Raw genomic sequence first — 13,479 nt, forward strand, 5'->3', positions numbered from 1 at the left:
TGCTGTGTATTATGTGAGATATTGCTGTGCTGTATCCATGGGGATGTCTTATGTTTCGTGCCCATGGACTGCAGATAAAAATTTGCTATGTAGCTAAATCTGGTTCAAAATAAAATACTAATTAACTACAAAATAATGTTTTAAAGGTATCTGTCCCTAATCAAATAAATGCTTAGAAAACTAACTGTCTTACAATAGATACAACTACTAGAGAAAGACACAGACATACCTTTGCTTTTGTAGACTAAGGTACTATCAGGGCTCTAAAGTGCGATCACTTTGTACCGTACTGTACGTCCAAGTACCTGTTTAGTTAGTATACAGTATATTCAGTCCCCAGGCTTAATTGTTACCACATCTGCATATAGGTTAGACAGAGAAAGAGAGCCGGCTATTGTACGAGATTCATTCAAGTTGATTCAATCATGTATATTATTTTGCCAATAGATTGATACAGCTCAGGCTTATTTCTGTTATATTAGATATGCACTGACTCTACATGAATTCTACCAAAATAAATGACATGTTTCCAATTTTAACTAAAGAAATGAAAGACAAACGTTCACAAAAAGATAACTATTGAAATGTTTTGGAGTGGAGGTACTGTTCCCCCTACTCATTACTAAAATACATAAAGGTAACATAAATGATCTATTGAACAGTGAGCACAAACCAACGTCAATTAATGCTATAATAGCTAGCTACATTCCATAATTTTCACTGTGCAAAATACTTCATCAAGATGCTGGCAGAACACGACTTCAATCAATATACAGTACAATTTACAGATTACATATAATAGAGCGTTTGGAGTGTTTCAACTGCCCATAAGGGCCAGTTCGTTTAGTGCTGCACATTCTTTAAACACACTGACGTATTTAAGGCAAGCATTTACCAGGGCATGTATGTCTCTTGTTGTTACATATAGATATACAGGAATAGGTTTGCAAAATTCCGGTAATTTTCCCAAAATTCCTAGGTTTTCTAGATTTCTCAGTTGGAAGATTCCCGGAATCAGGAGGGGAATAAGCAGGGAATCCAGACCACCAACCAGGATTTCTGGAAAACCTGGGAAAGCTACAGGAATTTTGCAAATTGCAACCCTATACAGGAACAAACTGCTGTTGTAAGTTAAACAACAACATGGAATGTAATTCTAGTGCAATAATACTTAATGATACAGATTTTGGACAGTGGATATTAGCATTCTCAAAGATTTTTTGCCTTTCGTGTTCTAACATTTAAAAGCCAAAATATAGTTTGTTTTCCCTGAAAATAAAACTACCGGTATGTCAACATATGAATTTGAGCAGAACTTTGTTGATTGTGAAAAGAAAAGACATACTCAAAATGGCCTAATTTTGTCTTGACTCATAAATCATGACAGACAGGAGAGGAAGATTGAGAGCGAGAGGGTACATCTCAAACGTATTTCCTTATTCCTTGCCTTTTGAGAAGGATGTTGAGGAATCAAGGACATGAGAAATCAAGGAAACACTTTTGAAATTCACCCAGTGTGTGAGAGCGAGAAATAGAGGGTAATGCTCATAATGCATTGTTGCCACAGAAAATAGATTCTACTGAACAGATGGTTATGTGGGGGAGTGTTGACAAAATAAATATCTCCTGAGGTCTTGCTGCTCTGCTCTCTGCATTGCAAAATAATACACCCTGAACCCTCAATGACATTCAGATATACTATACTTCCTGGTCTTTAAAATAAAATAGATTTTTAAAAGCCATAAACTTATTGTAAAATGTTCAAGTGTTTGAATACATCTCCTCCATTCCAGGGACCCTGAGTTGTGGACTTGTTAATCTTCATTGTACGTTCTAGCTCTGGCCCAGGGCGTTACGCGTGGCTTGCTGATGTTGAAGTCTCAGCATCAGCAAGCCGCATGTAACGCACTGGACCAGAGCAACATACGTTCATTCGTGAGCAGCACATGGAATGGCCGATTGTCAGATGAAGTACCTCAGTGCTGACCAGTGGAGTCTGTTTCAGTGCTTTCAGGTCTGACTTCACTGACCATGGTGGGGCTGAGACTAGCTCTAGCTCAGTAATGTCTGTCACAATTAGCTGCTGGCCCCAGATTCTGACCCACCCTGGTTATTCGGAGACTGCGATTGGCTGCTGGCCCCAGATTCTGACCCACCCCGGTTCTTCGGAGACTGCGATTGGTTGCTGGCCTCCACTTGTGAGCAAGCCCGTTTCTTCGGAGACTGAGATTGGCCTGGGAGCAGGACCTCGACGGTGAAGCTGATGCGTTTGGACTGGAAGACACTGTAGGTGTTGTCGAACCGCAGCACATCTGAAGAAGAAAGAAAACAACATGGATGTCACCTCAGTCAAGTCCTACACCTTTACTCCAGGCCCTTGTCCTCTTTGTGTGCCTGTATGCCAGGCCTGGATCTTATTTGCCCAGTTTCTAGACCTGAGTGGAACTTGGGTCTAGTCTTATACAGTGAGGGAAAAAAGTATTTGATCCCCTGCTGATTTTGTACGTTTGCCCACTGACAAAGAAATGATCAGTCTATAATTTTAATGGTAGGTTTATTTGAACAGTGAGAGACAGAATAACAACAAAAAAATCCAGAAAAACGCATGTCAAAAATGTTATAAATTGATTTGCATTTTAATGAGGGAAATAAGTATTTGACCCCCTCTCAATCAGAAAGATTTCTGGCTTCCAGGTGTCTTTTATACAGGTAACGAGCTGAAATTAGGAGCACACTCTTAAAGGGAGTGCTCCTAATCTCAGCTTGTTACCTGTATAAAAAGACACCTGTCCACAGAAGCAATCAATCAATCAGATTCCAAACTCTCCACCATCGCCAAGACCAAAGAGCTCTCCAAGGATGTCAGGGACAAGATTGTACACCTACACAAGGCTGGAATGGGCTACAAGACCATCGCCAAGCAGCTTGGTGAGAAGGTGACAACAGTTGGTGCGATTATTAGCAAATGGAAGAAACACAAAAGAACTGTCAATCTCCCTCGGCCTGGGGCTCCATGCAAGATCTCACCTCGTGGAGTTGCAATGATCATGAGAACGGTGAGGAATCAGCCCAGAACTACACGGGAGGATCTTGTCAATGATCTCAAGGCAGCTGGGACCATAGTCACCAAGAAAACAATTGGTAACACACTACGCCGTGAAGGACTGAAATCCTGCAGCGCCCGCAAGGTCCCCCTGCTCAAGAAAGCACATATACAGGGCCATCTGAAGTTTGCCAATGAACATCTGAATGATTCAGAGGAGAACTGGGTGAAAGTGTTGTGGTCAGATGAGACCAAAATCGAGCTCTTTGGCATCAACTCAACTCGCCGTGTTTGGAGGAGGAGGAATGCTGCCTATGACCCCAAGAACACCATCCCCACCGTCAAACATGGAGGTGGAAACATTATGCTTTGGGGGTGTTTTTCTGCTAAAGGGACAGGACAACTTCACCGCATCAAAGGGACGATGGACGGGGCCATGTACCCTCAAATCTTGGGTGAGAACCTCCTTCCCTCAGCCAGAGCATTGAAAATGGGTCGTGGATGGGTATTCCAGCATGACAATGACCCAAAACACACGGCCAAGGCAACAAAGGAGTGGCTCAAGAAGAAGCACATTAAAAAGGTCCTGGAGTGGCCTAGCCAGTCTCCAGACCTTAATCCCATAGAAAATCTGTGGAGGGAGCTGAAGTTTCGAGTTGCCAAAACCTTAATGACTTGGAGAAGATCTGCAAAGAGGAGTGGGACAAAATCACTCCAGAGATGTGTGCAAACCTGGTGGCCAACTACAAGAAACGTCTGACCTCTGTGATTGCCAACAAGGGTTTTGCCACCAAGTACTAAGACATGTTTTGCAGAGGGGTCAAATACTTATTTCCCCTTTAAAATGCAAATCAATTTATAACATTTTTTACATGCGTTTTTCTGGATTTTTTGGTGGTTATTCTGTCTCTCACTGTTCAAATAAACCTACCATTAAAATTACAGACTGATCATTTCTTTGTCAGTGGGCAAACGTACAAAATCAGCAGGGGATCAAATACTTTTTTCCCTCACTGTAACATACACCCACCTTGCTAATTATTTGCTGACAGTTCCTATGCTTGATTGGCGACACTTTTCCCACGTCCGACCTTACATCCGTAATCGGTAGGTCGTAGGTTCTGATTAGGAAGTCGTCCTTTGCGTCGCTGAGCAGTGCCCAAGTAAGAATTAAATCTAATTGATATATGCTTCCACCCCCCTCCAAATCAAAATCAAACATGGATTCCATGTTATGTTCTCACTTTGCACACATGTCTGTGTTTCACACCTTTTTGTCTAGCTAATCAGCCTTGCAGACAAGAAGTAGAATGGAGTGTGTGTGCACAAACATTGGTTTTGAGTTGGAGGTGAGGTGGTAGCATCTAACAATTGGATTAAAATATTTCCTGTGCACCGCTTGGTGATGCAAACAATGCATTCTTTATCAGAACGATCCACCGACCACGGACATACCCTCCGAAGTGGGAAAAGCGTCACCCAACAGGCAAAGACACAGATATGTAAATAAGTTGCAAGTTGTTATACTGGTAGCCGGAGATCCAATCTCTGTCTAGTACCACTGGGCTAGGTTCTTATGTGCCCCTGCCCAAGTCTCCATGTGTCACTGTACCCCTGTTCGAGCCCACAGTAGGGCTTTTCACACTACTGAGCCTAATCAAACCAAGCTTTAACGTTGCTGGAACTATTTTCTTTTTTAAATACTCAAGCCAGCACAGTTTGGTTTGGGATGGCACGATAGCGTGAAAAGGGTATATGTTTAGTAATCCCTTATGTGTCTCTGTCTAGCTGCCCTGTACTCACAGACTCCAGGCTCACTGCAGGTGAGAGAGCCGTCTTCGGGGACCAGGTGGGCGTTGTATCTCTGGCTGGGAACCACCTCCTGCATCTGCCCTGCATTCTGCCTCTCTCCCATCTTCCCCTTCATAAACACCCCAAAGCCAATGTCTGCCCCATCACTAGAAAACTGCCACCTGCATGTGGGGAGATATTATGTTATATAAAGAGATGTGTTATATTTTATATAAAGGGTTTTCTGTATTGATGTAATATATTTTCCCTTTTTAGTTCAGACTAAACGTAAAGTAAAGTGAGGGACAGATAAATAGTAAGAGAGAGGGTAACAGGAGAGGAAGATAAAAAGAGAGAGCAGAGGTGTCAAACATACGGCCCGGATACGAACTCAATATACTTTAGAATGACTAAAACCAAATCGAAACTGTGTGGAAATGATAATGGACCTACGTTCATACAGTTTCTTAACTGTGTTCAGCTGGCTAATAACCACCAAAATGAAAGCTAGACAGTCAGGGAGCATCAAAAATTCCCAAACAATTTTTTGCAAATTTTAATGGCGAGGAAGTATAACCAACATAACCAATTTTCAGTGTGGCCCTCCGGACATCGTTGAATGCGTCCCCCTGACTCACCGGCATAGAATTGTTCCGAGAGCCGATCCGTGACCCGCCAAACAACATCAATTAATTTAATAGTTTTTATGACTCCAGAGTAGCAGGCTATTATTCCCCTCCCTGCATGAATTAATTTATATGCATGTCTAATCAACATTTGGATAAAATGAAACTTTGCCATGAAACCATGCCAGAACGATATAATTACATTTTTACAATGAGATGTGGCACATTGACAATTAAAATTGCTCTGGAAAAGGGCCTTCTAATTAGCCTTCTTACCTAATGAACCTTACATAAGAAAACAAGACCTTTACATTCAATATTGTTTAGATCATTAAATTGTTTAATTTAAAAGTAGATAAACAATTCCCAGAATCGAATATAGCCTGCAAAAAAACATTTATTTGGTAGGCTATAACCTAGGCCTACTTAAACTTTAACCAGCGCACCGGTTTAAACTTGATATGGCCTGCGTATGGTCTAAATAAATGACTGAAGTAACGTAATAGTTATTTGATAATTAACTGAATTAGCCTATCGTAAATAAATACCCGTAAACAAATACCTACGTTGGCCATTTTCACATGAGCTATGCTAGCCAGGGAAAGTACACCTGGCAACGTATTCTCGTGTGGGGGGATACATTTCAGCACCACACAAATAATGGACAGTTCCCTGATCAACTGCATGCGTGGCTGGTAGCTTATATGTCTGCCTCACCACTCACCGAATGGAATTCGCAACACAATGCAACACTACAAGCTCCTGGGTTTGTAAAAAAAAATTAAAAATCTGGATTTAAAACGTTTACGACACTCAATATAATTGTTCTGAACCGCGAGCCGACCCGTGGGTTGAAAGAATGTTTTCATTCCACCCGCCAGCTGACTTTTTTGTAGGTCAACCACAGGGAACCATGGGTATCCGACTCGATGCAGGGCTACCCTATACTACATTTGAGTCATTTTTAGCAGACGCTCTCATCCAGAGCGACTTACAGTTTGTGAGTGCATACATTTTTCAATAAAGGGATAAAGAGATCGAGAGGAAAAGAAAGGTGGGGAAGGAAAGGGAGGCCGAGATAGAACAGGACAGAGTGGGGTTAGAGAGAGGTAAGACAGAGGAAGAGGATGGGAGAGAAAGAGAGTAATAGCGGTAGTAATAACTGTCCACTCACCTGAGCACACAGCCAGGGAAGAGGATCTCATATTCTAGTTGCTGTGAGGAGCCACGGCTGACTGTTAGACACTGTTCATAGTCCACCTTCACTGACTCACGAACATAGTAGGACGTAGGCACTGTCCCTGCATAGTGGATCTTGAATACACACATATATAGACAGAGTAAGGATGTTGCGGGGTTAGCTGATAAAAAATGCTATGGAAGTCCGCAGGGACAATGTTAGGGAAGAACTTACGAGGAAATAAAAAAGAAAGCTTTACTTTCTACTACTATGAATCTACTGCGGTTACATGTTTTATCATAGGCTTTTGAGGTTCACATACTTTCAGTTTAGAAATAAAAGTCCAGAGTATCAGCCCCAGAGGTTTTATTTTGTAATTTATTTGCATAATAACAAGACTAACAATTGTTCTTCGACCACTGTCCTTACTGGCTAATGATCTTCCTAAAGAGCCTGAGCCCTCAGCTCAAGCAAACCAAAGATTTTGGAAATACTGACTGACCAAACACAGACAGATGAGTAAAAATGCTGGTTGCAGCAGTAATTGAGAAGCACCAACGGGAGGCAGTAAGGGACAGAAAGATGGGGTGGTTCACTTCAACCATAAGCAGAGGGCAATTAGCGTAGGTCCACAGTCAAATCACACAAGACCATTCATTACATGTCTAGGATAACACAGCAAGCCATGGGGAATGTTGAGCTGAGCACAGGTGCAGACACAAACAGGACCCTGATCCAAACGCATTTGTGGCACTGCCAACGGTAAACGTGTTAAAAATGATCTTTCAAATTTGACTGACCGTTGCATAAATCTGCCTGTACTGTACACACAGACCCCAGTCTTATCTCACTCTACAGTATATAGGCTATAAATGTCTGCACGACCTTCTAGTGCCTCACAGTCACAGCAGAAGTTGCAACATTCTACACATTGAATGTAGAACTACTAGAAGCTGTGGAAATCTTGAACCTTGACTGTGGCAGAATGTAGAGACATGTCAAAACTAATAAAATGTATCTGATGAGACTTTGGTCTTTATGAGGCCAACAAGGCCACTTTGGTCTGAGCCTCAGTTCTTCATATTCACAGAGAAGTCAAGAAGTAAGAATTGCCAGTCCCATATGAGCTACTACACAATTGCTTTAGTTTTTTCTTCCTCTTGATTGCTGTTTTATTTACTATAACTCTATTACTAATCACATGTATTGTAAGGGAAACTAAAACATGCTAGGTCTTGCAGTAGGCCTTTATAATAATGCAAACGCTATCCTTGACCCTATCCAAGTTGATGAGTGAGGGGAAACAAACTATGCCAGTCAGACTGCGTAGCCGGCCCATCAAAACTACACCTAAATGAAACTAATTTCACACATAATAAGATTTAGCCTATAGACAAGATTAAATTGACAATAGTCTGATGAGTGACAATATTATCAGTTGTCAAATTGTACATGAAGAGATGGGCACATCTTGTAATTGACAGATGCAAGGAATGGAGCATCACTTTATCAAAAATCTCCTCCTGCAGTTAAAACATTTTGATTTCTATATAGTATCAGACATATCATATTCTGCAGTTTCTATGACACTTACCTTTGTCAAAAAAATCAAAATTCAAGAGGTGCAGCTATATTTCAAAATTTCACTTTTTCCAAGAATATCTGTGCTGTTCATTCATTCAGCACATGACCACTCGCACATAAGTATTGCTCTGGCTATAAGACTAGTAATATAATAAAGTTTAAAAATGCTATTCTTTTTTCTTTTAAATACATTTTCTTATATTCACAATGTTTCTTTAGACCTGCCAAAAACGAAATTATAATGGACTTCTTTGTGATGGACTTGAACTAGTGGTTTTTCGTTTTACTTGTAGCCTAGAGTAACATAAACTGATGAAAATGCTATTATGTTCTTTGAAATAATAGTTGTTTTAGTATTCTAACGTTAGCTAAGGCTTTTATAAACACAACCAAATGATTATTATTCAGTGTCACACCCTGGCTCTGGGGACTCTATATGTTGAGCCAGGGTGTGTAGATTCTATGTGTTTATGTTCTGTGTGGGAGTTCTAGTTGTGGTATTTCTATGTTGGCCAGAGTGGCTCCCAATCAGAGGCAACGAGTGTCAGCTGTTGCTGGTTGTCTCTGATTGGGAGCCATATTTAAACAGTCTGTTTCCCTTAGTGTTTGTGGGATCTTGTTTCCGTTTGGTTTGTTTCTGTGTTAACCGTAGGACTGCACGTTTCGTTTATTGTTTTGTTGTTTTATTATCACTAAGGATAATAAAGTTAAGTATGTTTGCAACTAACGCTGCGCATTGGTCTACTCCCTCTAACGAGCGTGACAGAAGATCCCACCATACCAGGACCAAGCAGCGTGTCCAGGAGCAGGCAGCCTGGACGTGGGAGCAAATATTGGACGGGCAGGGGTCCTGGACCTGGGAGGAAATCCAGGCCGGGATGGATCGCCGTCCATGGAGTGAGACGGTAGAGGCGCGACGGAGAGAGGAGCAACGGCGTCAACAGTGTCATCGTCGGACGGACGAGAGGCAACCCCAAAAAATTGTTTAGGGGGGGGGGCATACGGCATGGGCGACGGGGCAGCAGGAGGCAGCTACAGGGCGTAGTAGGAGGTTAGGTGAGGAGGCCACCAGGTTAAGGGGGCTATTGGCGCAGAGGGAGCAGGAGTTAGTGGTGCAGAGGGTGGAGCTATTGGAGGCGATAAGGGAGAAGGTGAGAATTGAGGCACGGCGAGAGGAACTCGGTAGGCAGCTGAGGGAGCGGAGGGTTATGACGAAACCCAGTCCCGCTCCTCACACCAAGCAAGTGGTGTGCGTCACCAGTCCGGTCCGGCCCGTTCCTGCTCCCCACACTAAGTGGATGGTGCGCGTCGCCAGCCCGGCCCGGCCTGTTCCTGCTCCTCGCACCAAGCCTACGGTGCGCGTCGCCAGCCCGGCCCGGCCTGTTCCTGCCCCTCGCACCAAGTGTACGGTGCGCGTCGCCAGCCCGGCCCGGCCTGTTCCTGCCACTCGCACCAAAGCTACGGTGCGCGTCGCCAGCCCGGCCCGGCCTGTTCCTGCCACTCGCATCAAAGCTACGGTGCGCGTCGCCAGCCCGGCCCGGCCTGTTCCTGCCACTCGCACCAAGCCAGGGGTGCGAGTCGTCAGCCCGGTCCAGCCCGTTCCTGCTCCCCGCACCAAGTCTACGGTGCGCGTCGCCAGCCCGGCCAGGCCTGTTCCTGCCACTCGCACCAAGCCTACGGTGCGCGTCGCCAGCCCGGCCTGTTCCTGCCCCTCGCACCAAGCCTACGGTGCGCGTCGCCAGCCCGGTCCGGCCTGTTCCTGCCACTCGCACCAAGCCTACGGTGTGCGTCGCCAGCCCGGCCCGGCCTGTCCCTGCCGCTCGCACCAAGCCTACGGTGTGCGTCGCCAGCCCGGCCCGGCCTGTTCCTGCCACTCGCACCAAGCCTACGGTGTGCATCGCCAGCCCGGCCCGGCCTGTTCCTGCCCCTCGCACCAAGCCTACGGTGTGCGTCGCCAGCCCGGCCCGGCCTGTTCCTACCACTCGCACCAAGCCTACGGTGCGCGTCGCCAGCCCGGCCCGGCCTGTTCCTGCCACTCGCACCAAGCCTACGGTGCGCGTCGCCAGCCCGGCCTGGCCTGTTCCTGCCACTCGCACCAAGCCTACGGTGCGCGTCGCCAGCCCGGCCCGGCCTGTTCCTGCTCCTCGCACCAAGCCTACGGTGCGCGTCGCCAGCCCAGCCCGGCCTGTTCCTGCTCCTCGCACCAAGCCTACGGTGCGCGTCGCCAGCCCGGCCCGGCCTGTTCCTGCCACTCGCACCAAGTGTACGGTGCGCGTCGCCAGCCCGGCCCGGCCTGTTCCTGCCACTCGCACCAAAGCTACGGTGCGCGTCGCCAGCCCGGCCCGGCCTGTTCCTGCCACTCGCATCAAAGCTACGGTGCGCGTCGCCAGCCCGGCCCGGCCTGTTCCTGCCCCTCGCACCAAGCCAGGGGTGCGAGTCGTCAGCCCGGTCCAGCCCGTTCCTGCTCCCCGCACCAAGTCTACGGTGCGCGTCGCCAGCCCGGCCAGGCCTGTTCCTGCCACTCGCACCAAGCCTACGGTGCGCGTCGCCAGCCCGGCCCGGCCTGTTCCTGCTCCACGCACCGAGCCAGGGGTGCGTATCGTCAGCCCGGTCCTGCCCGTTGCTGCTCCACGCACCAAGCCAGGGGTGCGCATCGTCAGCCCGGTCCGGTCCGTTCCTGCTCCACGCACCAAGCCAGGGGTGCGCGTCGTCAGTCCGGCACAACCCGTGCCTGGGTCACCGGTGCCTGATCAGGTACCGGTCAGCTGCTCCACAACGGAGCTTAAGCAATCCGCTCCTTCGATGTCCAGTCCAGCTCCAGCCAGCGGGGCCAGACCGGACCAGGGGCGCTACGGGGGATTATTGAAGGGTGGTGGTCAAGCCCGGGAGCCGGAACCGCCTCCGAGGAGGAATGCCCACCCAGCCCTCCCCTGTTTGGGTTTTGTTGAGGCGCGGTCGCAGTCCGCGCCTTTAGGGGGGGGTACTGTCACACCCTGGCTCTGGGGACTCTATATGTTGAGCCAGGGTGTGTAGATTCTATGTGTTTATGTTCTGTGTGGGAGTTCTAGTTGTTGATTTTCTATGTTGGCCAGAGTGGCTCCCAATCAGAGGCAACGAGTGTCAGCTGTTGCTGGTTGTCTCTGATTGGGAGCCATATTTAAACAGTCTGTTTCCCTTAGTGTTTGTGGGATCTTGTTTCCGTTTGGTTTGTTTCTGTGTTAACCGTAGGACTGCACGTTTCGTTTATTGTTTTGTTTTTATATTATCACTTAAGATAATAAAGTTAAGTATGTTCGCAACCAACGCTGCGCATTGGTCTACTCTCTACGACGATCGTGACATTCAGATAGCATACTGTATATGAAATGTATTTTATTATTATTATTTTATTTTTTAAAACATTTATATTAGACTGTTAGAATGTTGATGGTCATTGGCTGGAAGTGTCGAAAATTGGCTTTAGGCCTACGTTTTTCACTAGGACTTTGTAGAATTATACAAAACATATCCTTGACTCTATCTAAACAAATAACTATTGTTGTTATATTTTTACATGGATATATTTCCACAAATATTTCTTCATGCAATTAATGCGTTACAATTGTTTATGCACTATTTATCAAGTATTGGTGCTTATGTTTGCGCACCTTGCGGGTTGATATGCTTCTCATGCGTATGCTAAAGGGAACGCCTGGCAACGTTCTTTAGTGGGTACCAACAGGCTCAAAGGCCAGGCAGTTGTAGTGTTAAATGCTTAACAAAAATGGAGGGCAAATTTATTTTCAAGGTCATATAAACCATATTGCTAATAATAAATTATGACAATGGATTAAGTGCTATTGCTCCTACAGCCATTCTATTTGACTGTTTAGGACTGTTATATTGACTTTTTCTTTCATTTTTCTTCATTAACCATCCTAACTCATCAAGTCTGCTAACTAAACTGTAAAGGTCTGAAAATGGTTTCTTATTTTAGCTTTTACTTTATTTCTTTTTTAATACCTTAAGATCTAAAAAAAACATGCTGCTTAAGAGACTCCATGTTTAAGGCTGCCAATCCCCGTTATGCTGCAACCCTGTAATGATAGTGCATAGCGGGGGGAACAGGGGAGGGGGGGCCACCCACTGTTCTCACTATCTTTGATAAACACAGATATTAAACTGTTTTTCAAAAAGTTGTCGTCCCAATTTACCCAGATTGGAGACTTACCCAAATTGGTCCACACAACCAAAGCGGGTTTGTTAAAAAACTTTTAACCTTGGATAACCTCCGTCGACTATTACATACTGTATCTAAAATGCTTCATCAGAAACAACAGCGTGCCAAGTCATCCCAAAGGTGTTCGATGGGATTGAGGTCAGGGCTCTGTGCAAGCCCGGCAAGTTCTTCCACACCGATCTCGACAAACCATTTCTGTATGGACCTCGGTTTGTGAACGGGGGCATTGTCATGCTGAAATAGGAAAGGGCCTTCCCCAAACTGATGCCAAAAAGTTAGAAGCACAGAATCGTCTAAAATGTCATTGTATGCTGTAGCGTTAAGATTTCCCTTCACTGGAACTAAGGGGCCTAGCCCGAACCATGAAAAACAGCCCCAGACCATTATTCCTCCTCCATCAAACTTTACAGTTGGCTCTATGCATTCGGGCAGGTAGCGTTCTCCTGTCATCCGCCAAACCCAGATTTGTCCGTCGGACTGCCAGATGGTGAAGTGTGATTCACCACTCCAGAGAACTCGTTTCCACTGCTCCAGAGTCCAATGGGGGCGAGATATACACCACTCCAACCAACGTTTGACATTGCTCATGGTGATCTTAGGCTTGTGTGCGGTTGCTCGGCCATGGAAACCCATTTCATGAAGCTCCCGACGAACAGTTTTTGTGCTGACATTGCTTCCAGAGGCAGTTTGGAACTCGGTAGTGAGTGTTGCAACCGAGGAAAACAATGATTACGCGCTGCACGCTTCTGCTCTCGGCATTCACATTCTGTGAGCTTGTGTGGCCTACCACTTCACGGCTGAGCTCCTAGACGTTTCCACTTCACAACAACAGCACTTACAGTTGACCGAGGCAGCTCTAGCAGGGCAAAATTTGACGAACTGACTTGTTGGAAAGGTGGCATCCTATGATGGTGCTACGTTGAAAGTCATTGACCTCTTCAGTAAGGCCAATTGTACTACCAATGTTTGTCTATGGAGATTGCATGGCGGTGTGCTCAATTTTATACACCTATCAGCAACAAGTGTGGCTGATTTG

At 45.8% G+C, this 13,479-nt stretch overlaps 1 protein-coding gene across 2 annotated transcripts in view; it reads right to left on the minus strand.

The window, feature by feature from the left end:
• Positions 1–389: 389 nt before the first annotated feature.
• The window catches only part of LOC121585165 (SEC14-like protein 2), a 49,977-nt gene continuing 36,887 nt past the window's right edge, over positions 390–13,479 (minus strand). For both annotated transcript variants that reach the window (XM_041901553.2, XM_041901552.2), the window contains 3 exons: positions 6,635–6,774; positions 4,847–5,016; positions 390–2,312 (listed from right to left, as the gene is read on the minus strand). In XM_041901553.2, coding sequence (XP_041757487.1) covers positions 2,077–2,312; positions 4,847–5,016; positions 6,635–6,774 — 546 coding nt within the window. In that variant the 3' untranslated portion in view covers positions 390–2,076. The remainder of the gene's footprint in view (positions 2,313–4,846; positions 5,017–6,634; positions 6,775–13,479) is intronic.

This window comes from Coregonus clupeaformis, chromosome 16 (assembly GCF_020615455.1).
Source record: "Coregonus clupeaformis isolate EN_2021a chromosome 16, ASM2061545v1, whole genome shotgun sequence".
NCBI classification, from domain to species: Eukaryota; Metazoa; Chordata; class Actinopteri; order Salmoniformes; family Salmonidae; genus Coregonus; species Coregonus clupeaformis.